The 25334-nt window shown below is 53.8% G+C and overlaps 1 protein-coding gene across 9 annotated transcripts in view; it reads right to left on the reverse strand.

Annotated features, from left to right (window-relative positions):
* The window catches only part of PALD1 (phosphatase domain containing paladin 1), a 92334-nt gene that overhangs the window by 27008 nt on the left and 39992 nt on the right, over positions 1-25334 (reverse strand). For 4 of the 9 annotated variants that reach the window (XM_024254227.3, XM_054522528.2, XM_024254226.3 and 1 more), the window contains exons 2-17: positions 16506-16719; positions 13309-13411; positions 12571-12750; positions 11198-11362; positions 9886-10046; positions 9597-9672; positions 8600-8751; positions 8149-8248; positions 7831-7935; positions 4436-4531; positions 3934-4062; positions 3333-3449; positions 3094-3249; positions 2574-2756; positions 1097-1237; positions 805-876 (exon numbers count right to left, since the gene is read on the reverse strand). In XM_024254227.3, the coding sequence (XP_024109995.3) occupies positions 805-876; positions 1097-1237; positions 2574-2756; positions 3094-3249; positions 3333-3449; positions 3934-4062; positions 4436-4531; positions 7831-7935; positions 8149-8248; positions 8600-8751; positions 9597-9672; positions 9886-10046; positions 11198-11362; positions 12571-12750; positions 13309-13411; positions 16506-16690 (2121 nt within the window). In that variant the 5' untranslated portion in view covers positions 16691-16719. Of the gene's footprint in view, positions 1-804; positions 877-1096; positions 1238-2573; positions 2757-3093; positions 3250-3332; positions 3450-3933; positions 4063-4435; positions 4532-7830; positions 7936-8148; positions 8249-8599; positions 8752-9596; positions 9673-9885; positions 10047-11197; positions 11363-12570; positions 12751-13308; positions 13412-16505; positions 16720-17501; positions 17620-25334 lie in introns of all 9 variants that reach the window. The other 5 variants (XM_063727357.1, XM_024254229.3, XM_063727356.1 and 2 more) reach the window with 4 other exon arrangements.

Consider the following 25334-nt stretch of genomic DNA (forward strand, 5'->3'; position numbering starts at 1 on the left):
GTACATTTAAAAATGGTTGAAATGGTACATTTTATGTTATGCATATTTTACCACAAAAAGAAAAGGAAAAAGGAAAGAATCAGAGAATCAGCCAGAAGAAGGAAGGGAGAAGGCACAGCATGTGCAAAGGCCCAGAGGCTGCAAGAGCTTAGCAAGTGTGAGGTGCTGCATGGCGGTCAGGGCCTCAGGACTGCGGCGAGGGCAGGGGAGGGGCAAGTGGCGAAGTTAGCCAGTGAGACAGGAGCCAACTGTGCTGCTGACTGCGGGTCAGCCATGAGCCAACTCTGAGGGACGTTGCCACGACTCTCGGGATGCCTGAGAAGATGGCCTGTGGTGTGTGGCAGGTGCACAATACATGGATGACTAAATCTGGAATGTCTGTGGCTGGCCATCCAGTGCCCTAATCTGAAATAGAGGAACAGGCAGGGCAAAGTAGGCTGGGGACCCACACAAGGTCACCAACCACAGCTGGTTTGAAGGTGCTAGGAGGTTGTTATCAACATTACCCAGACAAGACAGTGGCCAGTGACCTCCCCAAGGCACACAGCAGCCCAGCAGCAAGGCCGGGCAGGGAGGGGTCCAGCCCACATCTCCATAGCTGGCCGTCTGCCTGGGCCTCAGAGCCAAGCTGTCCCACGCCTTGCTGGGCTCATCTATAAAATGGGAACAGGGAAGCACTGATCTGATGAGGTGGCAGAGGTGACTGCATTGGGACGTGCTTTGAGGACCCCTAGACCAGCAAGCAGGAGTCCTCCTCCTCCTCCCATCCCAAGGTGCCCCAGCGACCCCGCAGGGCATGCTCACCTGAAATTCACCCTTAGTGAACTTGGCATCAGGCACACTCACAAGCTCCTCCTCACCCACCTCGGGGAAGCCCTGAGGGAAGACAGCTACTGAGACAGAAGCCCCCTCCCAACGCCAGGAGCCCCTTGCAGGGGAGGACTGGGGGGCTGCCCAAGACTGATGGAAGGGGCTCTGGGACCACACCAGGCTGTCTCTGCCCCTCACACCCTCCTGTGGAGCCAGTGTGCCTGGGATCTGAGTGTCCACCCTCCTCCAGGCAAATCTCTAATCTCACTTGAGAGGCCACACCTACTTGGATGTGCCAGAAGGCCAGGACAGCCACCACCATCGCAGTCGTGGTACGGCCCTGGCCGCTGAGGCAGCTGAACACAAAGCCAGTGCCTGGGTCCTTGGAGAGGGCGGCCCGCAGGGCCTCCAGCAGCTGGTCAAAGTCCTGGGCGGGAAAAGCAAGGTCTGGGTCAGCGGGTGCCTCCTGGATGCACAGACCCCAACAGGGCCCCCATCCACATGGCAGCCCCAGCCACTGTCCTCGGGCCAGAAATTTTCAGGCTCCCAAGCTTGCACACACAAACAAAACTCACCGGGGTGCATGAGCCCATATGTGTGTAAACAGCTGCACCTGTGCAGTCGTAATCACCCTCACACCAAGCACCTGGACAGGATGTGTGAGCCAACACAGCATGCATCTGGGGCTCAAGGTGCCCACCCTCCACCAGGCAGGACATGCACCTGTATGTCACCCCTGTGTACTGCGCCCCTGGGCTGCACATAGACCGCTGGCCCTGCCACCCACCTGAGCTGGACCCAGCCCTGGTCCCACCATGGACTGGGGCCTGACCTCAGAAGAGCCCTGCAGCACAAGGCCACCAGGGGGCAGCCCACCGCAGGCAGTGACAGCCGCAGAGAAATGTGCCAGGAGGGGCTCAGGCAGGAAACAGACCCCATTGCCAGTTACACAGCACACAGCGACCCATCTACAACACACGCACCACGCACACAGTGGTTCATCTACAACACACGCCAGACACACGCACCACACAGGGATCCACGTGCAGTAAACACACACACTATACAGACACCCACAGTCACAGACCTACAGATGCCACACACACGCATTCCTAACGACCCCTCCACAAACCCTACCACACACCACACCACTCCCCTAAAGATGGTTTTCCACACACAGCCCCCAATACAGACAAGGGAGACATCACAAACTCCATAAAAAGACATGCACACATACACACATTCCACATGCCACCCACACACTCCATACACAGTCCTCCAGCTGTGACACACACACCACGGACACCATGGACATGTTCACCCTCAACACACACACACACCTTATAACAAATACACACACACACCTGTAACAGACTACACACACCCCGATAACACACACACACCTATAACACACACCCATAACACAATACACACACATACACCCTACAACATAATAAACACATGTACACACATAACACATATGCACACACATAACAGAATACACACTCCGATAACACACACACACCTATAACATAATACACACACATATACCCTATAACACATAATAAACACATGTACACACACACAAAGCTTGGAAGACATGTGAATAAACCACTTGGGCCAAATTGGAAAACTTCGTGAGACCATTCCCGGGCCCCGTAGAGAAGGTGGGGTCGTTTCATTCTCCCAGATCCCAGACCAGAGAGGAGACAGGGAGGCCTCCTGTCCCTCCCCAGAGGCCTCAGCCTGAGCAGCACCCTCACCTCCTCTCGGGGGGCACAGAAGTCCGGCATGGGGATGCGGTGGTAGGTGAGGCCAGGGCAGGCCCTGCACTGCTGGCTGAAGACCTCCTGCATGGTGAGGCAGGTCTGGAACCTGTAGGTCGGGGGGCCCTCCTTGCCTGGGGGAGGCTCGCTTAGATGGGCCTTCAGCTGGGCCTCCAGGGTCTGGGGAAGGGCAGGAGGGAGGACACAGGCCACTGGCTGTGGGACAGGCTCTAGGCTAGCCCTGAAAGGCCAGAGCCTGCCATGGCCAGGCCTGGCCCTGGCTTCCAGTCCCATCCCTGACCCCCCAAGCCTCAGGGATCACAACCACCCCCCAAAGCCAGGCAGGTTACCAGAGCACTTTAGTGGGAATCCTGAGTTGGCCACTCCCTGACACTGCTCCTCCCGGGGCCTCAGATTCTCCATCTGTATGCGGGAGCGTGAGGCCTTCTGAAGACCCTCCCAGGCCACGCCCTAGAAGCCTCGGAGGCAGGGGTGCCTAGAGGGCAGGGAGCCTCACCTCCAGCTGGTCAGGAGCCACAGGGAGCCCAGGCCACCGCAGGCTGTGGGTGTGCCCGTCACACTCCAACACGGCCTCCTCCCGAAGGCTCACCCAAACAACCTTCTGCAGCCTCCTCTTGGCGTCCGTCAGGTAGGCCAGGATGCTCCCCAGGGCCTGGACACGGGAGGGCCGGCAGTGAGCGCTCAGCCTTCCCTCCCTGACCCCACTGGGGGACCCAGGCCCCGAGAGGGGGTCACCTTGGCGCTGGGCTGGGCCGTGCCGTAGATGGGCATGCGGGGCACCCGCCGGAAGTTGGCCACATCCATCTCTCTGACAGTGCTGAGTGCGTCCGGGGAGACCAGATCGTCCTCCCGCTGTGGGGAGAGCACCGAGCCTGGGACCCACAGCAGCCGACTGCAGCCGCAGAAAGGGTCAGGACCTGGCCCAAGGCAGGCGGGGGGTGGGGTGGAACCCGAGCTTCACAGTTTACAAAGCACTCCTGCACACTTGGAGCTTCCCCCCGGCCCTGGCAAGAAGAAGCGCAATGGTGCCCACTCTCTGGACCAGGAAGCTGAGGCTCAAAGAGAAGAAGCTGGAGGCAAAGATCCTAGAACCCTGCCCAGAGCTCTTGGGTTTGAGACTGAGGAGAAGGTACCAGAACAGCTGCCAAAGCTGCAAATGCTTGCTGGGGCCTGAGCATGACCCCATTCTGCTCACAAGAGGATCCCAACACCCACAGCCTCTCTTCTTCACCTCCTGCAAGGGCAATGCTTACCCCAACCCTACAGGAATCCAGTGTTTAGGGGCCAGGGCCAGTACACAGCCATGCCCACTTCTCCGACTGCCAGTCACACTCACCAGGGAGCCCCTGGCGATGAGGTCCCTCGGAACCACAGGGCCTGCTGAGCTCAGCGTCACAGGCAGGCGGTACAGCTCAGGGTGGGCACACAGCCAGCGGCTGAAACTGAGGGCAAAGGCCAGCGGGTACTGCAGCCCGAGGCAGAGAGACGAGGAATTCAGGGGCACAGGGCCATCCTGAACCCTCCCTGCCTACACCATGGCAGGGGAAGCCCCAAAAGATATCCAACATGGCCCAGAGCAGGGACAAGGGAGTGGCTGAGAGAAGACCTGGACGTCTGGTGTCCTGGTTAAGGACAGAGACAAGGGCCCAGAGGAGAGAGGTGGGGCCTCCCTGTGCCCAGCTGCTCAGGGACTACTCCCGAATCTGGGTCTCTCCTGGCTTCCCTTCCCTCCCCGGTTCCTTGGGGAGTCTCCCTCCACAGCAAGCCAGTCACTGCGGTGGGGAGGCTGGGAGAGGCCCAAGAGGAGGGGACGTGGGTCTGCTCCTCCCGGGCCCCACCTGCTCATGAAGGTAGTAGTTAAACAGGATCAGGTAGAAGTATCGCTCCAGGCTCCGCAACGCCCTCTGCCAGATGCTGTGTCGGCTGCCACTTCCCTGAGAGGGAGGACAGGGTGTTAAGGACAGGCGCCTCAGGCAGTCTTGTCCCTGTCCCCATCCCTGCAAAGGCAGGAGTTAAGCCTTGGAACTCCCCAGAAGACAGTCTTCCCCTTCCTTCATGACAGTTCTGCCAGGCTGTAAGTTCTTCTAAGTGTCTCACCCTATCCCAGTTGCTGTGGTTATCTGCAGTCTGGGGAGATATGTGGGTGACCACACCGGGCACTGCGGTTCTAGGTGCAGGGCTGGTCTCCCAAGCAGGCTCCCAGTCCCAAGACAGGCAGGGGCTCCCTCACTTAGCTCCAGCAACACCCAACAGGTCAGGGTTGTGCACCTTCTGTGTTGAGGAAGCCAAGTGTGTGAACACCCCCAAGCCAGAGTCCCTCCCTTAAGAACTGGAACCTGGCTGGGTGCGGTGGCTCATGCCTGTGGTCCCAGCATATTGGGAGGCTGAGACAGCCAGATCACTTCAGCCCAGGAGTGCAAAACAAGCTGGGCAACATGGCAAAACCCCATCTCTATGAAAAAATACAAAAATTAGTCAGGCATGGTGGCACATGCCTGTAGTCCCAGCCACTTGTGAGACTGAGGAGGGAGAATTGCTTGAACCTGGGAGGTTGGGGCTCCAGTGAGCTATGATCTCACCGTTGCACTCCAGCCCAGATGACAATGTGAGACCCTGTCTCAAAAAAAAAAAAAAAGAAAAAAAAAAAAAGAACTGGAGCCTCTCCACAAGAAAATACAAAGACCCTCACAGCAGTGCTCCAGGGGAGCCATCCTAATTACTCCTAATTTACAGAGGGAAACGGAGATTCAGAGAAATGAGGTAACTTCCTTAAAGTCACACAGCTGACAGCAAACAGAGCTAGATTCCCCAAGTCTCCTGACCCCAGCCCAGCTTCCTCTGCATGGTGGGTTGTCCGAGAGAACCCCAAGGGCCCTCGGATCTCCAGGTTCTCCTGCTGGGTCAGTACCCTTTGGAGGGCAAGTGAGATTCAAGTGAGATTCATAGAGGCCCTAAAGAAGGGCCACACCCTTTGGTGAAATTTAATCCCATCTTTGGGAATCTCCACCAGGTGTCAGCAAACTTTTTCCATAAAGGGCCAGATGGTAAATACTCTAGACTTTCAGGCTTCAGGGTCCCTGCTGCAGCTACTGAACTCCGCCATCCCAGCATAAGAGCAGTCGTGGGCCAGGAGAGAAGAGAACAGCAAGACTGTGTTCCAGTAACACATTTACAAAGACAGGCGGCAAGCTGGATTTGGTCTAAGAGCCGTAGTTTGCTGATGCCTAATCTAGACTAAGAATCCTAAATACACAATAGCCTTCATTTTCATGAAGCTGCTCAACAAAGAAGTATTTACACTGATGGGGAACTAGAGCAACTCAATTGTCCAAGAAGAGGGGGACTGTTTAGTATATCACAGCAGGGGTGACATTCCAGGGACTCTGTGGCAGGCTCTAAGTACTGTATGGGATTTTTTTTGGTTTGGGTTCTTTTGTTTTGTTTTGTTTTGTTTTTTGAGACAGGGTCTTGCTCTGTTGCTCAGCCTAGAGTGCAGTGGTGCGATCATAGCCCACTGCAGCCTCGAACTCCCGGGCTCATGGAATCCTCCTGCCTCAGCCTCCCTGATAGCTGGTACTGCTGGGCACACACCAGCTCCCTGGTAGTTGGTATTACGGGTGCCACCACATCCAGCTAATTTCTGTGTTTTCTGTGGAGACAGGATTTCACCATGTTGGCCAGTCTGGTCTCAAACTCCTGATTTCAAGTGATCCATCTGCCTCAGCCTCCCAAAGTGCTGGGATTACAGGTGTGAGCCACCGTGCCCAGCCTTTTAAAAACATTTTTAAAAAGAAAAAGACCCAGTGTTTTGGGAGGCCAAGGCGGGAGGACTGCTTGAGGCCAGGAGTTGAAGACCAGCCTGGGCAACATAGCAAGACCCCATCTCTAAAAAAGTAAGGTGTGGTGACATGCACCTGTAGTCCCAGGTACTCAGGAGGTTGAGGTGGAGGAATCCCTTGAGCCTAGGAGTTCGAGGTTGCAGTGAGCTATGACTGCACCACTGCGCTCCAGCCTGGGCAACAGAGCAAGACCCTATTGAAGGAGAAGCAGGAGGAGGAGGAAGAGAAGAAAAAGGAGAAGAAAGGAGAAGGAGGAGGAGGAGGAGAAGGGGGGGAGGAGAGAGGGAGGAGGAAGATGAGAAGAAGGAGGAGGAGGAGGAGAAAAAGGAGAAGAAAGGAGGAGGAGGAGGAGGAGAAGGGGGGAGGAAGATGAGAAGAAGGAGGAGGAGGAGGAGAAAAAGGACAAGAAAGGAGGAGGAGGAGGAGGAGGAGAAGGGGGGGAGGAGAGGGAGGAGGAAGACAAGTAGGAGGAGAAGAAAGGAGAAGGAGGAGGAGGAGGAGGAGAAGGGGGGGAGGAGAGGGAGGAGGAAGACAAGTAGGAGGAGAAGAAAGGAGAAGGAGGAGGAGAAGGGAGGAGGGAGGGAGGAGGAAGACGAGAAGAAGGAGGAGAAGGAGAAAGAGGAAGGAGAAGGAAGGAGGAAGAAGGAGGAGGAAGGAAGGGAAGGAGGAGGAAGGAGGAAGAGGAGGAAGGAGGAAGGAGGAGGAAGGAAGAGGAGGAAGGAGGAAGGGGAGGAGAAAGAGGAGGAGGAGGGAGAAGGAAGTGGGGGAGGAGGAAGAGTGGGGAAGAGGAAGAGGGGGGGAGGAGGAAGCGGGGGGAAGAGGAAGAGGGGGAGGAGAAAGAGGGGGGAGGAGAAGGAGTAGGAAGAAGAGAAGAAGAAACAAGAAAAAAGAAGAAGAAGCTGCCTCTGTGGCTTTAGATTCTTTCCATGCACAGTATGATATAAACACTATCAAGCCCACCTCCTTTCGCTAAGGCATGGGGACAGGGTCTGCTGAGACAGCCTAGAGCCCATAAGTCTTTCAGAAGCAGCCAGCTGGACCAAACCCCAGTCTTCCCAAAGAAACACCAGGAGTTTTACTAGTGGGAGGCCATGAGTGGCCTGGGGAGTATCTGAGTTCAGGGGCCCCTGCAGCCCTGGCAAGCAGCCCCTTCCTCTGTCCTGTTTATTCTGCAGCTGAAGGGACCTGGTCAGGAAAAGTAAACTTCCCCTCTTCCTTGTCCTTCCTGCGGGCCCAGTGCCCCTATCTCCCCTTCCTCTGAAAACTGCTCTTCTCATGGGAGACGCAGCAGCCAGAAAAAGTCAGTCTGAAAGAAACCAGTCAACATGCCTAATGAAATCAGGCTGCAGGGCTCACAGAGAAGCAGGGTGCTCACACGTCCTTCCATGCCTCACCTGGGCTGGGCTGTCCGGTCGGATACCTTCTAACTTCTTCTGGTTTTCCAAGACCACTTCTTTCAGGTCATGCAACTCAGCACAGGCAGTGATGGCTCTGTCCACCTGGTGCCAGGGACCAGGGCAAGGAAGAGGGAGGTGGGGGGTGGGGAGCAGGGTCCAGGCAGAATGGCAGGAGAAAAGAGAAAAGAGAGGGAAAGAAAAAGATTGGCAGAGAGGTAGGGGAGGGTATCGGGGAGGAAGAGAGCCCTGACCAGTGAGAGGAGTGACCGTCCCCTCCACCACCCCTGCCCCAGCCCTTTGCTGTCCCTCGCTCACCTCTTCCACCATCCTCCTTCCCTGGGGCACCATGCGGAGAAAGCTCTGGATCACCTGGAACTGCTCCATGGGCAGGGGCTTGGCCTGCGTGGGGGCAGCCCTGTCGAGGCAGGGTCAGTACATTAGCAGGCTCTTCCAAAGGTCTCACACGGCCACCTGCCTGCTGTCTCCGTTCATATGGCCGCTGGGGGACACCAGACTACAGGTTCCTTCTGAATCACATTGTGGGAAGCAGGGGACATTTCCCCAACTAGGGAAACTGAGGCCCAGAAAGGTCAGGTGACTTTCTCCAGGTCTTCCAGCAAGTCTCGTTGCAAACCAGGAAATGAACCCCAGATGCCAAATTTCCAGCTCTGGCTCTGGGCTCCTAGACATGTCCCCACACTGTGGGGCAGCCTGTCCCCTCCTCGGCCCCACAGCCCTTCAGGACGCTGGGCCCCGGGCCACTCACTCTGGCTGGGAGGTAGTCCCACTGCGGTGAAGCAGGATGAGGGTGCCCAGGACCATGCCCAGGTTGGTCCTGCCCACGCCCATCTGACAGCTGAAGACGAGGGCTGGGGGAGGCCCGTGGGCATCGCGGAGCTGCAGCAGGCCGGGGGTCTCCTGGGAAAGACCATGAGGATCAGGCCCCAGTGAGACCAGGAAACCCTGGGCTGAGGCCTGAGCAGGAGGAAAAGCATGACATCAGCCCACCCTGCCCCATGGTCTGCAGCAAAGTGGGCTCCAACAGGTGTCTTGGCCTCTTCTGATCAGCTGATCAGCCTGATCAGCTCCACCTGCTCCCTCCCCAGGCCTTGGAGGAGCTCAAAGAACTGGAAGTGAGAGTGACTCAGAGGGCACCAGGCCAGTATTAACACCTCCTGCAAGATGCCAGTGAAATAAGATAATGCCCTGACGGGGGCTGGACAGAAACTCCACCAAGACTCAGGAAATTTCAGCTGAAGAGTCCATAGGGCAAGAGTCGTTAGCTCCACTAAAGAAATGAGGAACTGAGGTCTAGAGAGGTGAGGTGATTAGTCCGGGACCACACAGCAAGTTGGCAGCCCGGCCACGGCCAGCAGCTAGGCCAACGGTCAGTGATGGACTCTGCCATAAGAGAATGCACAAACACACACCTACATACAGGTACATATACACAGACACACAGACACACACACACACACAGAGACACATGTATCCCCACACAGAGACACACAGACAGGAACACACAGACACACAGAGAGACACATAAACATGTACACACACTCCCCACAGACACACACAAAGGCGCTGACACACACAGACATATACACAGAGACAGACACCACCACACGTCCACCCTAACACGCTCACATACACAACACAGAACGAAGCCTTCCTCTGAGGAAGGCGAGGCTGTGCCCACCCTGAGCACCTCCATGGGGATGACTCTCAAGACTCCTCCCCATGCCCGCCCGTGCCCCACTTACCCGGAGAACACTGACAAAGGCGTCTAACTGGGCCTCCAGGGGACTCCCTTGCTCGGGCAGGGGCAGGCGGTGGTACCTGCCAGGTGAGGGAGAGCAGCCATCAGGCAGGCACCCACTCTGGGAATCCCCCTCACCCCCTATTCTCAGGCACTGTTTGGAAATGGGCCCCACCGTGGGAGACATGGGTGTGGGGAACTCAGCCCAACCTGCAGACGGTGAAACTGAGGCTGCAGCTGGAGAGCAGGACCTGGAGCACCCATGGCCAGGGCTGGGGGTGGCCCTGTGGTACCTGTAGGTAGGCTGCAGGAAGAGGGGCCGCTTGTACACCTCCTCCGTCACATGCAAGTCGTCCTCACCACGGATGGCCACGGCATGGGGCTCCCCCCGCAGGTCCTCGGTGTTATGGTACACATGGTATGTGTTCTCGCTCAGCTGGGCAAAGTCGTGGATCTAGAGGGAGGTGTGGGGGTCAGAGGGCCATGGCCTGAACTTCAGGACCCTCCCTGAGTGTCCTGGCTGAGCTCTGGAGTGACCAGGCCATGTAGAGGCCACAGGCAGGCTTCTGCCCCCCATGAGGGAACTACACGGCCAGAGGTGCTCTCTATGCCCTTCCTGGGAGTTCTGAAGGAATCGGGGTACCCACACAGGGGGGAGGCAGGAGGGCTCTGCCCAGTGGGTGAAGGAATTCACAAAGCCACCAGTGCCAGGACAGGGGAGGTGTGGTCAGCTGGGAGCTGGAGCCGAGGGGAGCAGAGCACACAAGAGGCCTGGAGGGGATGGGAGAGGCAGAGAGCTGGGCGCCAGCATGGCCTCGGTTCCTGACCTGGAAGTTTCTGGGGACACTGGGACCCCACACTCTATTCACACACCTCTGTGGTGTGTCAGCTGCCTCAGAGGCCTCCACAAGCCTCTGTGTTATGGAAGAGGAGGAGGACAGAGGATCGTCAAACAGGCCCACAGACCCACCAAGGGAACTGACTCAGAGGCTCGTGGCTCTCAAAGAGTTGAACTGCAGCCTTGGTCCTTCTGGTCTAGCGCTCTTTTCACTCGCCTAGAACCCTTTCTTTTTTTTTTAGAAAGAGTTTCACTCTGCAGCCCAGGCTGGAGTGCAGTAGTATGATCTCAGCTCACTGCAACCTCCGCCTCCCAGGTTCAAGCAATTCTCCTGCCTCAGCCTCCCGAGTGGCTATGATTACAGGCATGCGCCACCACACCCAGCTAATTTTTTGTAGTTTTAGTAGAGACAAGGTTTCACCATGTTGGTCAGGCTGGCCTTGAACTCCTGCCCACCTCAGCCTCCCAAAGTGCTGGAATTACAGGTATGAGCCACTGCACCCAGCTCACCGGACCCCTTTCTAAATAAGGACGTTGAGCATCAAGGAGACAAGCAGGGTGGGAAAGGGGCAGAGGCAAAGAGAGCTAGAATAGGAAGTCCTTCCTCTGGCTGCCCGTGAGTCAGCCTTGCAGCCAGCCACTCACCCAAGCAGGGTACAACAGTGGGGGAACATGGGCCAGTAAGAGCAGGTGACCTGGCCCCAGAAAGAGCATCTGCAAAGCTGGGCTGTGGGCTGGGGTCTCCCGCACACCGCACTAGTCCTCACCTCTTTCCGGATGGCCAGCTCCAGGCTCTCCACCCGGACCCCGGGTCCAAGGCCCTGGAGGTTCTCATGAAGGTTCTGCTTGTCTCGAGGTGTGTAGGACACAAAGTCCTCATCTGCACGCAGGAACAGCACAGGTTCCTCTCGCACACAGAAGATGACACACTCCTACCGGGAGCCCGAGGGGGAAGGAAGCCATCACCATGATCCTGCACAGACACCTGCACCACTGCCCCACCTCAGGGCCTCTGCCCAAGCTGTTCCTTCCTCCTGCACCCCACGCCATCCCTGCAACCTGAATCCTACCCAAGAAACAAAACTCAGTCCAAATGCTACCTCCTCATGACCCTCCCAGTCAGCGGTGACCCCTGCCTCCTGTCAGGGTCAAGAGTCCTTCATATGAATCTCCTAGCGTTGATTCCTGCTTTGTATTATCAATGAATGCATCTTTTCCCCCTTAACGGACCACAAGTTCCTCGTAGGCAAAATCATGTCCTGGTCATTTTCATGTACCCATAATTCCTAGCATGGTATCCTGAATAAATCAGGTGTTTGATGAACGTCAGCTGAAGAAATGAATGCCCCATGACCATGTAATCATTCATTCACTGAGCACCATACAGGCAGAGGGAAATGTGTGGGCAGATGGTCCCCTTGAGGAACTTATCATCAAGATGGGAAGATGGGACCTGCACACAGCCCACACCCCCACCCCATTCTGTCTCACTCAAAGCCTTTCCAGCTTAACTCCGGGGTCAATTCAGATGCAGCTGCACTCAAGAAGCCTACAATCGCAGCAGACCCTCAGCCTGTGTCCTAGGGACACACAAAACCCTGCCTCAACATCCAACGGGTAAGAACCGTCCTTGAAAGCAGGCACTTGGGAGTTCAGCTGCCTGGGTTTGGGTCTTGGGGTACCACTCATGAGCTGTGTGACCTTGAGCAAGTCACTTAGCCTCTCTGGGCCTGTTTCCTCCTCTGCAAAATGGGAGACAAACTGCCACTCCATCACAGGGCTAACATCAGGACTTAAGTGTTAGCTGTGATCACCATTCAGCTAGCTGTCAAATTATGAGCTGGCTCCTCCTGTCACCCGGTCATGCCCCCTGCTTCCTCTGAGGCTCCCAAGTACCGTCTATGAAAGCTTCTGACCTTGTGCCCCGCCATCCACTCAGGACGTGCAATCAACATTCACCAGAATTTCCCAACCAGACCAACCGCAGTGATGGTCCTGGCAGGCAGGGCCTGGTCCAGGCCACCACCCCACCTCTCCAGCATGCTGCAGGCCCCTCCAGCGCCTCCAAAGCTGCCCCTCCAAGGTACCCCTCTCCCTGGCTTTGGGGACCTGGCTTCTGCCTGGGAAGTGGCATGCTTACCCTATGTCCGTCCTTCTGGAGTTTCTGGAGGACCCGCCTGAACCCTGAGAGGCTGGGCTGTCCCATGCCGAACACAGTGAGCCCACCCTGCACCTGCCGGAAGTTGGGGGCCCCACAGCTTCCCACGGTGCCCAGCACATCCATCTTCTCAGTGACATCCCGCACCAGGAAGTAGCGGCCCTGGCAGGGGAGAGCCACAGGAAGGTCACTCAGATGGCTCAGGGGTATTTTCTGCAGATGGAACTCTGTCCTGGGCTCCAGGGGACAGGGAGGGGGGAAATAGGGGCAAGAAGAACATGGTCCTGCCCTCAAGTTGCCTGCAGTTCATGGAAAAAACAGACAAAATATATAACTCTCTGTGATCTGGGGAAGGGTATCATAAAGTGTAGGAAAAGGAAAGACAACTCCTCCAGAGGGGACATCAGAGAGGGCTTCATGTGGGAGGTGACGTCTGAGCCAGGCCTGGAGGAAAGAGCAGGGAGAGGCTCTCCAGAGGCAAAGCTGGCTCTAGGGTAGGAGCTCCCCTGAAAGGGGCTTTTGTAGGAAGGCAGAGCTGGGGCACCAGGAATCAACCAGAGGACCACGGTGCTAGCTCCATCCTAGGGCCCTGCCAGTTCTGAAAATGGGCAGAGAGACAGGGGAAAGTTGGGGAGGGCCAGAGGGAGGTGAGGGAGGGAATTCATGAGAGATAGGGGTAGGAGGCGGCAGGCGGGCTGGCAGAGTAAGGCCTGAGCTCACTTGCACCAGGTAGTGCTCAGGGGTGGTGTCCAAGAGCCGGCCCAACGTGTAATGAGCCTTGAGCAGCTCATCATGGATCTGGAACTCCTCCTTGCAGTTGTACCTGTGGGGGGCAGAATGGAAACTGAGTCAAGCAACCTCCTTGGTCAAGGCCAGCTCCACCCTCACAGAGCCCACTTCAGGGAAACCCCTGTGGCTATGATTTGTGGCAGAGACTGCCCATTGTCCCTCAATATCCACTCTTCCCTTCTTCCTCAACAAGAGAGCCCCAGGGCTGTGACTGGGGACTGAGCCACCCAGCTGAAGACTACATTTCCCAGCCTCCCTCGCAACTCATTGTGGTCACATGATTAAGTTCTGGCCAATTATGTGAGGAAAAGTGATGTGTGTGCAAATTCCAGGCCATTCCCAAAGAGAAGAGGTGCCTTCTATTTTGTCTTCTCCCCTTCTTCCTGGCTAAAATCCAGAAGTGATGGCAGAGGTAGAACATCTTAGATCATAAGACGGAAGCCACATGTTGATGATGTTGGAGCAACGAGGGAGAAGGGGCCTGGATGATCACGGAGCAGCCATCCCAGCCTGGATGTCCTCATGGACTTGCATGTAAGGGATGAGCTTCGTCCTGAGGAAGGCATCCTATCTGGGTTACTTTGTGACAGTGGCCTAGCCTGTACCCTGAAGAAGACAACATCACCGGATGGTCCCTCCATCAGATTGTGTTGGAGGGACAGTCCCTACACTGCTAACTCCACACACAGTGAGGTGGTTTAGAACACAGGCTTGGGGCATGAAGCCCAACTCCACCCACCGCTTGGTAACTCTATAGCTTTGGACAAGGAGCTCATTTCCAGGAATTCCTACCCCCAAGACTGTCCTGAGAATTAAATGTGCTAATGATTGTAAGTGCTTAGCCCAGTGCCTGGGGCACAGTAAGCATTTATTAACACAATTGTAGTTCTACCTCCACACACGGCTATTTCAAACAAAACCCACAGATAAAAATCAAGATTTCTGTAGATGCTAAACCAGGTAAAAGTCCAAACACTCAAACAAGATTTACTGTGCCCTCAAGACACAACAGCTCCGGTGCTGATGATAACAATGAATATGACAGAGCCTCCCAGAGTTAATGATCTGATGTTAGGTCCTCTTGACAAAAGAAGTGCCTTCATATACACCATGGAATACTATTCAGCCATAAAAAATGATGAATTCATGTCCTTTGTAGGGACATGGATGAAGGTGGAAACCATCATTCTCAGCAAACTATCGCAAGGACAAAAAACCAAACACCGCATGTTCTCACTCATAGGTGGGAATTGAACAATGAGAACACCTGGACACGGGAAGGGAAGCATCACACACCAGGGCCTGTTGTGGGGTGGGGGGAGGGGGGAGGGATGGCATTGGGAGATATGCCTGACGTGGATGGCGGGTTGGTGGGTGCGGCACACCAACATGGCACATGTGTGCATATGTGACGGACATGCACGTTGTGCACATGTACCCTGGAACTTAAAATATAATAAAAAAAAAAAAGAAGTGCCTTTTGGAAAGGCAGGGGGTGGAATGGGTAGGGCAGAGGAGCACTAGAAGAGGCCTGGGTTCCCACTCCAGCTCTGCCTCCTTGTTACCACCTGACCCATGGGGAGCAAATCTCTCTACCTCCCTGAAACCCAGTTTTCACATCTAAGCTAAAATGCATTAGATCACGGGTTGCCATTCCCTTTTCTGGAAAGGGCCACACAGTAAATACTTGAGGCTTTGTGGGCCATACAGCACCTGTTGCAACTACTCAATTCTGCCATTGAGGCCCTAAGCATCCACAGATACTATGTAAGTGAAAGGAAGTGTCAACATTCCAATAAAACTTTATTTGAAAAAAACAGGCCACATTGGGCCCGCAGGATGTAGTTTGCTGACCCCTCTATTGGATGATCTCTAGAGGTCCCTTCCACTTCAAACATTCTATACCCCCAAAAAGTGCTGCGCTCATGGCTGGCTCCAGGCCCTAAGCACAGCCCTGTGTACAGGATTTTTATGGCTGGTCAGCAACTGTTCTGAGACACACCACTTGGTTAAATATTCTCAATGTCATCTCTGCTTATGTTGATAAGGAAACTGAGGCCCAGAGAGGGAAAGGAACTCGTGCAAGGTCACAGAACAAAGCAAGGGCAGAACCAGGCTTGGGGCACGAGTCTTCGTGCTACCTTCAGGCCCCAAACCCACCTTTGTCATTTGTCAGTACAGAGACTACATATCAAGTCTCTTTTATATGACATCCCCTTTCCTCCCCTTATCAGAAGCCCAAGAATTGATTATGATGACAGTTTTCCTGGCAGGCCCCAGAGCTGGCAGGCAGGGTTTATCATTCCCACCCCTCAGGTTTCCTTATACAGAAGGACCCATCTGCTAAGTCTTTGCCAAACTTTGATGTGCGGAACACATTTAATTCCTAGCTAGTCATCTCCTGCTTCCTGCATCCTGGAAGACCCAGAGGAGGGGAGCACAGTGGGCAGAGGTGTGGAAAGTACGAGGCTTCTCAACGCACCAGGAGATGGATCCAACATCCCCTCCATCTTCCTGTCCTCCCCAGCATGGCTCTCCAGCACCCACCCCTTCCTCCAAGCCCCACAGGGCAGACAGGGTTTCAGGGACCCATCATAACCCTCTTCCTCTGGATGCACACAGTATGTCCAGATCTCAGAACACCAGAACATGCTGCCAGAACAAGCCCTGAGGGGCATCATTAGGAGAGCTGACTAGCAGCTTCCAGCTCCTTCAGCCCAAGGCCCTTCAACAGCCTGGTGTTAGCCTCAGTTTTGAGCCATAATTACTGTCTGTGAAAAAGAAATCTCAATTTCATCCATCAAGTACATAAACTTCTTTTGAAAATGTTAAGTCAAAAATTATTTCAAAAGGGGGTCCCCCAGCCATGCCTCCTCCTCCGCATTCCCTCACACTGTGGACGTGGTGAGTAGCATGGGCTCAGAGACCCATGACAGAGACCAGCTCTGCCAGGTGCACGCAGTGTGACTCCCGATGAACTGCTTCATCTCCCTGGGCCTCAGTGTCATCATCTATGAACCCGAATCCAGTCTGCAAGCATTAAGTGCTGTATGCCACTGCACCCCCAAGCAGGTCCCCCCACCCATCATGTCTCCCAGGGACATGGGCACACTCCCCTTGCCACTCACGTGATCACAACAGGGGCCACCTTGTTGGGGATGATGGACTTGGCCTTGCTGTTATGCAAGCTAGTGGTCTGGAAGGAGTGGACGCTGACGGAGTGCTGACTGTCCATCGTGCCGCTGCCCTGGAGGCCCTCAAAAGGGGTGCCTGCCGAGACCGTCTGCTGGGCTGTGCTGGCCGTTGTACCCATAGTCTGCCGGCAGCCTCAGGACCCCAGACCTGTGGGATAAGAGGGTATGCAGTGAAGGAGGGGATGGGAAAAGCCACAGCAGGAGACCTGACCCACCTCTCGCCCTCCACCACACAGAGAAAGGTAGCTCACTCTGCAGCTGGAGACGGAGGCAGTCTTGCCACCTACACCCTGGGGCCCAGAAGATCACATGCTCACTGAGTGTCTGCTCTATGCCCGGCCCTTTACCGATGCTTTGGGGGAGTCACGGACATAGACAGACATAAAGATGCAGCCCCCAACCCCTTTAGTTTACACTCCTCTTGTGAAAATGAGACAAAGAGGTGAATCATCCACAGCAGGTCAGGGCCTAGAGTTCAAAGTGACTATTTCAGGTGGTATAGACAAAGGCCAGACCTTTCAGGCTAGGAAAAGCAGGAAATGTCACCGAGAGAGAACCAGGGGCAGATAGATGCAAAGAAGGAAGTCAGACTTGGATTTGAAGGCTTTGGATGGGAACGGATGCAGAAGGACACATAGCCATGAATGTCATAAAATAAGGCCAGGGAAGTCCAGATTAGGTGAGCTATCAGCAGATCAAGTGTTCAAAGAAAATACCAGGCCCCAAACTCAACATCAACATCAATATCTGAATTGGTGGCCGGGTGCAGTGGCTCACGCCTATAACACCAGCACTTTGGGAGGCCGAGGCAGGCAGATCGCTTGAGACCAGGAGTTCGAGACCATCCTGGCCAACATGGTGAAACCCCATCTCTACTAAAAAAAAAAAAAAAAAAAAAATACAAAATTAGCCAGGCATGGTAGCACGCACCTATAATCCCAGCTACTCAGGAGGCTGAGGCACGAGAATCGCTTGAACCCGGGAAGTAAAGGTTGCAGTGAACAGAGATCGAGCCACTCCACTCCAGCCTAGATGACAGAGTGAGACTCTATCTCAAAAAAATAAAAAATAAAAAAAATCTGAATTAATATCACTATCCTCAACAGGCACAGCTCCCACCCCACTTGAAGAACGCCGGGCACCCTCAGGGATTCAGCAATCCTCCTGCAAGGCTCCCTCCTAAGGAAATACTTGAGGATGTGTACACAAAGTGGTGTAACACGATGTTTTGTTGACTGGGGTGTTGTTTATAATCACACAACATTGGAAACAACCTCCAGCCCACAGCAGGGGATTTGCTGAATAAATAATGAGACATCTATAGGGTAGAATGTTAAACAGCCATTAAAAATATCATATTGGCTGACATGGAAAGACATCTAGGACAGAGCAGGTTGCATAGGAAGTGCAGGCCACAGCCCCACCTTAACTCACGAAAGGGCATCAGGATGAGTCCAAGGGACAGACACCAGGACACTAGCATGAGTTATCTGCAAGTGATGAGATTATGGACGATTTTTATTTTCTCTTTTTTGCTTATCTGTATTTTCTAATTTTTCTCCTCCAAACACTGGGTAATATGGTTAAAACTTATTTAAAGAATAAAGGAATGGCTAGGGAAGATGGCTGGGACATCTTTTAAGGGCTGGTCAAGGGATGGGGAAGGAGTGGCTCAGGGGTCCGAGAGCCAGAGCTGCAGAGAAGGGAGGGGGCTGGGAATTCCACATGGACAGAGGGCGACAGACAGGAGGGACAGAGGCTCAGGGAACTTTCTGGGAGCTCAGTGGCCACTGGCCCCACATACTGATGGTCCAGGACTGGGGATTGGGGCAAGCTGCCCTGCCAGCCCTCCACCCCTTGACTCTGCAGAAGCACAAGGACAATAAGCATCCTTAGAGCACGGCAACCTTCCCAGCTGCCCTCAACCAGGCACAAGCTGCTCCACATCAGTAGGGACTGTCTGCTCCCAACCATCCACACTCCCCCTGGCCCTCCCATAAGCAGCAGCATCACCTCAACAAGTGGAAGGTAGGGTCATGGGGTCAGCATGAAGCTGAGGTCAGGTCAGTCTGAAGGCTGAGCTCACTGTCCTTTCTTCCCCAGGTCCTGAACCAGAGCGCTGGTCCCCAGGTGGGTGCACCCCAGGCCTCCTCTGGACCATGCACTCAGGCTCCTACCCTAGAGCCACCTCCCATTCAGGGACTCTCAGAGAGAACAACTCCAGACTCATCGGCCCTCCCAGAACCTTCTCAAACAGCCACCCAACCCTCTCCAGTCTGGAAAGATCCCCCCACCCCCACTCACGCCTGTCACCCTTGAAAACTCCCAGGAGCCTCGTGACAGCTTCGTTAACACACACACCTTGTGTATATAAGAGCCCCATCTCCATGGTGCTCCACACCCTAATTTCTCCCTCTCTTTCTCTCTCTTTTTGGCAAAGGTGGAGGGAATGAGCCTCTATGTTCCCAAACAGAAAAATAGGCAGCTCAGAGAGGGGAGGGAGCTCCGCAGTGGACCCCTCACTGGCCAAGGGCAGAGCGGAACCTTCTCTCCACCTCAGCAGCCCTGGCAGGCCCCAAACGGCCCTCATCAAACTTTCCCAGACCCCTCCCAGCAGCCTGGGCCAAAAAGACATGTGTGGGAACAGCCTGGAGAACAAGGGCTCAGGGCAGCTCTCCCAAGGGAGAGGACGGGCAGGACACAGAAGGGTCTGCAGAAGGCAACAGCTGGCCACAGCTTCAGGCCAAGACCAGGCATCAGGGCCCGTCCCCACAGGGCTGGGCTCGGCCTGACACCTCCGCCTCTCCTCCCCTGCCTGCCCCAGCTCCAGTTCCAGCCACCCTCACCTCTCATGGGCTCCAGAGGCAATGACAGGCTACAGCTGGTGCCCTGCAAGGGTGGCCCAGAGACGACACAGATGTTCACAGCTGCAAGCCGCAGGGGTAGAACAGGCAGTTGGGGTGGGAGAGCAATGTCCTTTGAAAATCAAGCCCACCTCCAAAATATCTAGAGCGGGGTGCAACCCCAGGCTTGTCACACTGTGGCTGTCACCCTGAAATCTCTCTCAACTCTGCCAGAAAGAACATCACCAGCGTGGGGCCTTCCTCCTGCTGGCCACACACTGAAGGGCCTTGGACCACTTCCTTCCCCTCTCTGGGCCTCAGTGTCCACAACCAGTGTAAAATGATAGTGAGGGGTGGGATGGTCTGAAAGCCCCTTCCAGCTTCAAGGGGATCTGGCGCCTCAGATCAGTGGTCCTAGTGGTCACAGCATGGCTGTCGCCTGCCAGGGACAGGGGTCAGCAAAGGTGGGGGTGCAGGTGGGGTGCCTAGCGCTCAAACCTCTGCTAGGGAAAGACAGGGGGAAGTGGGTTGGGATGAGATGTCCCTGCATAGTTGGTGAATGGTTTATGCCTTTATTTCCTATCTTCTAACTCTCCTTTGGTCATGAGTGAGGGCTGCCCCTGCAGTGACAACGGAGTGTGAGGCAGTGCCCACGGAGCTCACAGCCATTTTCACGTCACATCGCAGTGGGATCTGGAAATGTCGCTTACGATACCACTTTTCTAAACAACAGTCATTATCAGACCCACCAGGGACCACGTGAGCCCCCGGTCCCCTGCCTACAGACGCTGGGCTGACGCACCTGGCCAGCTTCAGGCAATTCTGCACCTGGTGCTCTTAAACCACTCCCCACTCCTGCTATGGGTCCTCACGATTCAGGTGAACTCAACAAGCTTGGAGAATCCTAGCAATCCTAGACAGAAGCCTGACCTTGCCTTATAAAACTAGCTACAAAGAAGCTGCAATTACATTTGCAAAGTGGGATTTGCAATACTTGGGAAACCTCAAAACAAAAATATCACAACGGCCTGGGTGTCCACCATGCAGGGCACAGGCCTTTCCCTCAAAGACACTCCCCAGTGTGACACCCTCATTGAAGCTGAGCCACTGCAGCCTTGTCACTGATGAGTCTCTTCAAAAGTAAAATGTAACCTTAATTTGCCTAATGGGTTATCTTATTAGTGCAATAATACCTAAGGACAAATATTACCGTTTGTTTACTGTTTATTATTTAAACGCAATGTGTTTAAGTATTTTGACAGTTCTCTCAATGAAACATATTTCCTTTGTAACCCCACCTATTTTATGTATTTAAAAGCATTCTGAGAAGGAGTCCATGGGCTTCTGCTTGGGGGTCCTTGGCACAAAAAAAAAGAGGAAACCAGCCACGCTTGCTTCACGCCTGTAATCCTAGCACTTTGGAAGGCCGAAGCGGGCGGATCACTTGAGGTTAGGAGTTCAAGACCAGCCTGGCCAACATGGTGAAACCCCGTCTCTACTAAAAATAAAAATTAGCCGGGCATGGTGGCGGGCTCCTGGAATCCCAGCTACTCAGGAGGCTGAGGCAGGAGAATCCTTGAACCCAGGAGGCAGAGGTTGCAGTAAGCCGAGATCGCACCACTGCACTTTAGCCTGGGCGAGAGAGCAAGACTCCATCTCAAAAAAAAAGAAAAAAGAGGAAACCTTGCTTTAAGGGAAGAACATTCCCCACTCACAAACACAGGCCCTCTTCCATCTTCTCTGCTTCTGTTATTAATATTCCAAAGCCCTTATGAAGCGCTGGGCGCCTTGCTGGATGCTTTATGTCATATCGATCCCCAGAACCCTGTAAGGATGAGGCCTCATTGTGTCCACTTTCAGATGAGGACAGCTGGTCTTTGGGAAGGGGCAGCAGTTGACAACTGCCCCTCAGCTTCCTCCTTGCCTCTTTAGAGCTGACCCTAGCAGCAAAAGCACCTCACACTGTCCCCTTCCCTCTTGGATCTGAACAACTCCCAACCCCATCCACTCCACTCTCTGCGGGAACACCCTGACGAGGCCTCCTAGAGAGATACACAGCTTCCAATAGACGGTCAGGGACTCCAGGACCCATCTCACCCATGGAAGCCCTCAGTATCCAGCTAAAAAGCCACAGAATCATCCAGGCTGCAGCTCTAATGGCATTTGAGAAAGTCTGGCACACAGACATGCCATTCTCCTGCCTCTCATGGCAGTCAGAAAAGAAACTGGCCGGGCGCGGTGGCTCATGCCTGTAATCCCAGCATTTTGGGAGGCTGAGGTGGGCAGATCATCTAAGGTCAGGAATTCGAGACCAGCTTGGCCAACGTGGCGAAACCGTATCTCTACTAAAAATACAAAAATGAGGCGGGTGTGCTGGCAGGCGCCTGTAATCCCAGCTACTTGGAAGGCTGAGGCAGGAGAGTCACTTAAACCCAGAAGGCAGAGATTGCAGTGAGCCGAGATCACACCATTGCACTCTAGCCTAAGCGACAAGAGCAAAACTCCACCACCAAAAAAAAAAAAAAAAAAAAAAAAGAAAGAAAGAAAGAAAAGAAAAGAAACTGACCTATGGAGTCCTTGGCAGAGAGGTCACCTCATTTCCTTAAGAGGACTCAAGCTTCAGAAGGTGGGACATTAGCTCCAACTCACCCATTAGCTGCCTGATGCTCCAACATACTCACCCAACCTGCCAGAGTGGTGAGCCTTTTGTCAATGGCAGTATTCAAGCCCAGGGGAAGCTAGAGATGCCCATTCTGGGCCCTGGGGTAGGAACAACAGGCAAGAGGTTCAAGAGCTGATTCCTAAATATCTTGGGAGTAGAAGTCCATTGCTTTGTGTACGGTTCTGGGGGAAATGAACCATCACCATTCCAATCTTGGTTTCCCCACCTCAAATCCAAAGCTTACAAACCCCCCACCTTCTTTGTCCTTGCCAGGGTGCAGCAGCCACAACCTCCCAGCATGTCAAGCCCAGTGGGCTTGAAAAAGATGACTGGTAGCTTTTCCAAAGTAGAGTCTGGCTTCTCAGACTGCAGCAGAAAGGTGGCTGTCTGCCACTGACCCCAGCCACCACACCGGCCCCATCCCTTTTTCCTGCCCTCCCCACCCGCCGGAATCCCAGACCCTCTGGCACAATCCCAAGTCCCACCTTAGAGATGCTGAGACCACAGCAACCTCCACAAATGGCTGTCGCTGCAAGACCCTATCACTGCTGAGGTCTAACCACTCAAGACCCCCTGCCCTGTATCCCCCAAAAAGCAGATTCAGAGCTGGCCACATCCCTGAAGGTCATCTAGCTGTTGTGGTCTGAATGTTTTGCCCCTAAAAACTCATATGTTAAAATCCTAATCCCAGGCTGGGCACAGTGGCTTACACCTATAATCCCAGCACTTCAGGAGGCTGAGGTGGGCAGATCATCTGAAATCAGGAGTTCGAGACCAGCCTGGCCAACATGGCAAAACCCCGTCTCTACTAAAAATAAAAAAATTAGCCCAGCATGGTGGCACACACCTGTAATCCCAGCGACTCGGGAGGCTGAGGTAGGAGAATCGCTTGAATCTGGGAGGCAGAGGTTGCAGTGAGCTGAGATTGCACCACTGCACTCCAGCCTGGGAGACAGAGCCAGACTCTGTCTCACAAAAAAAAAAAAAAAAGAAAGAAATCCTAATCCCCAAGGTCATGGTATTAGGAGGTGGAGGCTTTGGGGGAGGGGGGTAATTAATTCATGAGGGCAGAACCCTCAGGAATGGGATCAGTGCCCTTATAATAGGGACCCCAGAGAGCTGTCTTATCACACCGTCTGAGGATATGGCAATAAGGCAAGATCAGTGAAAAAGTGGGCCCTCATCAGATACTGAATCAATGCCTTAGTCCTGGACTTCTCAGCCTCTAGAACCATGAAACATAAATTTCCGTCGTTTTTAAGCTACCCAGTTCATGGCGTTTTGTCATAGCAGCCTGAATGGACTAAAATATTAGAGGCCAGGCGCAGTGGCTCACACCTGTAATCCCAGTACTTTGGGAGGCTGAGGTGGGCAGATTGCTTGAGCCCAAGAGTTCAAGACCAGCCTGGGCAACATAGCAAGACCCTGTCTCATTTACAAAAAATAAAAAATAAAAAAAATAGTAAAATGCTCTCTTTCCACAGATGAGACAACTGAGGCACAGAACAGGAGGTTCACACAGCAAATGGCCACAAGGACAGAACTGGGACTCAGGGCTCCTTTCTCCAGACCCAAGGCTCCCTGGCTGGGCTGCACTGCCTCTGGCCTGAGGCAAACGGGAAGACTGTGTTGTGAACACACAGAGATGTGTCAGTATGGAATTATGCTAGTCAGTCATTGTGTTGGTCGAGTGTGTGACTCATGTGCCTGCCAGGGGGCAGGAGTCGGGGACTCACTGGGGTTGAGGTGGGGTTTGAACAGCCACCTGAGAGAGCCAGAGACCCTGAGCGCAGAGAAGGGGGACACCAGGAGGGCCAATGGGTGAATCTCTGACTGCAAGGCGTGTGACATATATTATCTCATTTAATCCTGACCCAAAAAAGAGGTGACAACTCTTAACAAGTCAATATCCAGTCAATTTTTTTACAATGTAAAGATGGGCAAAAGATTTGAAGATACATACAGATGCCAAATAAGCACATTAAAAAGATGTTCAGGATCATTCGTCATCAGGGTCATGCACTAGAATGACAAGTTTAAAAGACTGACAATAGCAAGCTCTGAGGAGGATAGGAGTAACTGGAACTCACATACGCTGCTGGTGAGCAGTGAGAGCATACAGCCACCTGGAAGACAGTTTTGTAATTTCTTACAAATGGAGACATACCCTTCTCATATGACCCGGTAATTCCACTCTTAGGTAACCATCCAGGAGAAATGCAAATATGTGCAGAAAAAGACTTGTACACAGCAGCATATTCATAACAGCAAACATTGAGCCCAACTCAATGTCCATCAACTGGTGAACAGATGAACGCAATGTGATAGATCCACACCATAAAATACTATACAGCGGCCGGGAGTGGTGGCTCGCGCCTGTAATCCCAGCACTCTGGAGGCCGAGGCGGGCGGATCACCTGAGGTTGGGGGTTTGAGACCAGCCTGACCAACATAGAGAAACCCCATCTCTACTAAAAATACAAAATTAGCCAGGCGTGGTGGCGCATGCCTGTAATCCCACTTACTCGGGAAGCTGAGGCAGGAGAATCGCTTGAACCCGGGAGGCAGAGGTTGCAGTGAGCCGAGATTGCGCCATTGCACTCCAGCCTGGGCAACAAGAGTGAAACTCCATCTCAAAAGAAAAAAAACCCGCAACAAAAAGGAGCAGACTACAGATAGACACAACAATATGGGTGAACCTCAAAACTATCACCGAGAGAAACAAGCCAAGCCCCAGACACTTACACTGTATAACCCCATGAAAACTGCAGGGGCAGAGAGCAGGTCAGTGGAGGAGGGACTCAACTGCACGAGGGCACATTTTGGGGGATGGAACTGCTGGGAATACTGAATGTGGTGGCCACACAACAGCGTACATTTGCCAATGTTGATCAAACTGAACACTTAGGGCAGGCGCGGTGGCTCATGCCTGTAATCCCAGAACTTTGGAAAGCCAAGGCGAGCGGACCACCTGAGGTCAGGAGTTCGAGACCAGCCTGGTCAACATGGTAAAACCCCATCTCCACTAAATACACAAAAATTTGCCAGGCGTAGTGGCACGTGCCTGTAGTCCTGGCTACTCAGGAGGCTGAGGCAGGAGGATCGCTTGAACCCAGGAGATGGAGGTGGCAGTGAGCTGAGATTGCACCACTGCACTCCAGCCTGGGTGACAGAGCAAGACTCCATCTCAAAAAAAAAAAAAAAAAAAAAAAATGAACACTTAAAAAGGGGTAATTTCATTGTATGAACTCTACCTCA

Source organism: Pongo abelii, chromosome 8 (assembly GCF_028885655.2).
Source record: "Pongo abelii isolate AG06213 chromosome 8, NHGRI_mPonAbe1-v2.0_pri, whole genome shotgun sequence".
Taxonomy (NCBI): Eukaryota; Metazoa; Chordata; class Mammalia; order Primates; family Hominidae; genus Pongo; species Pongo abelii.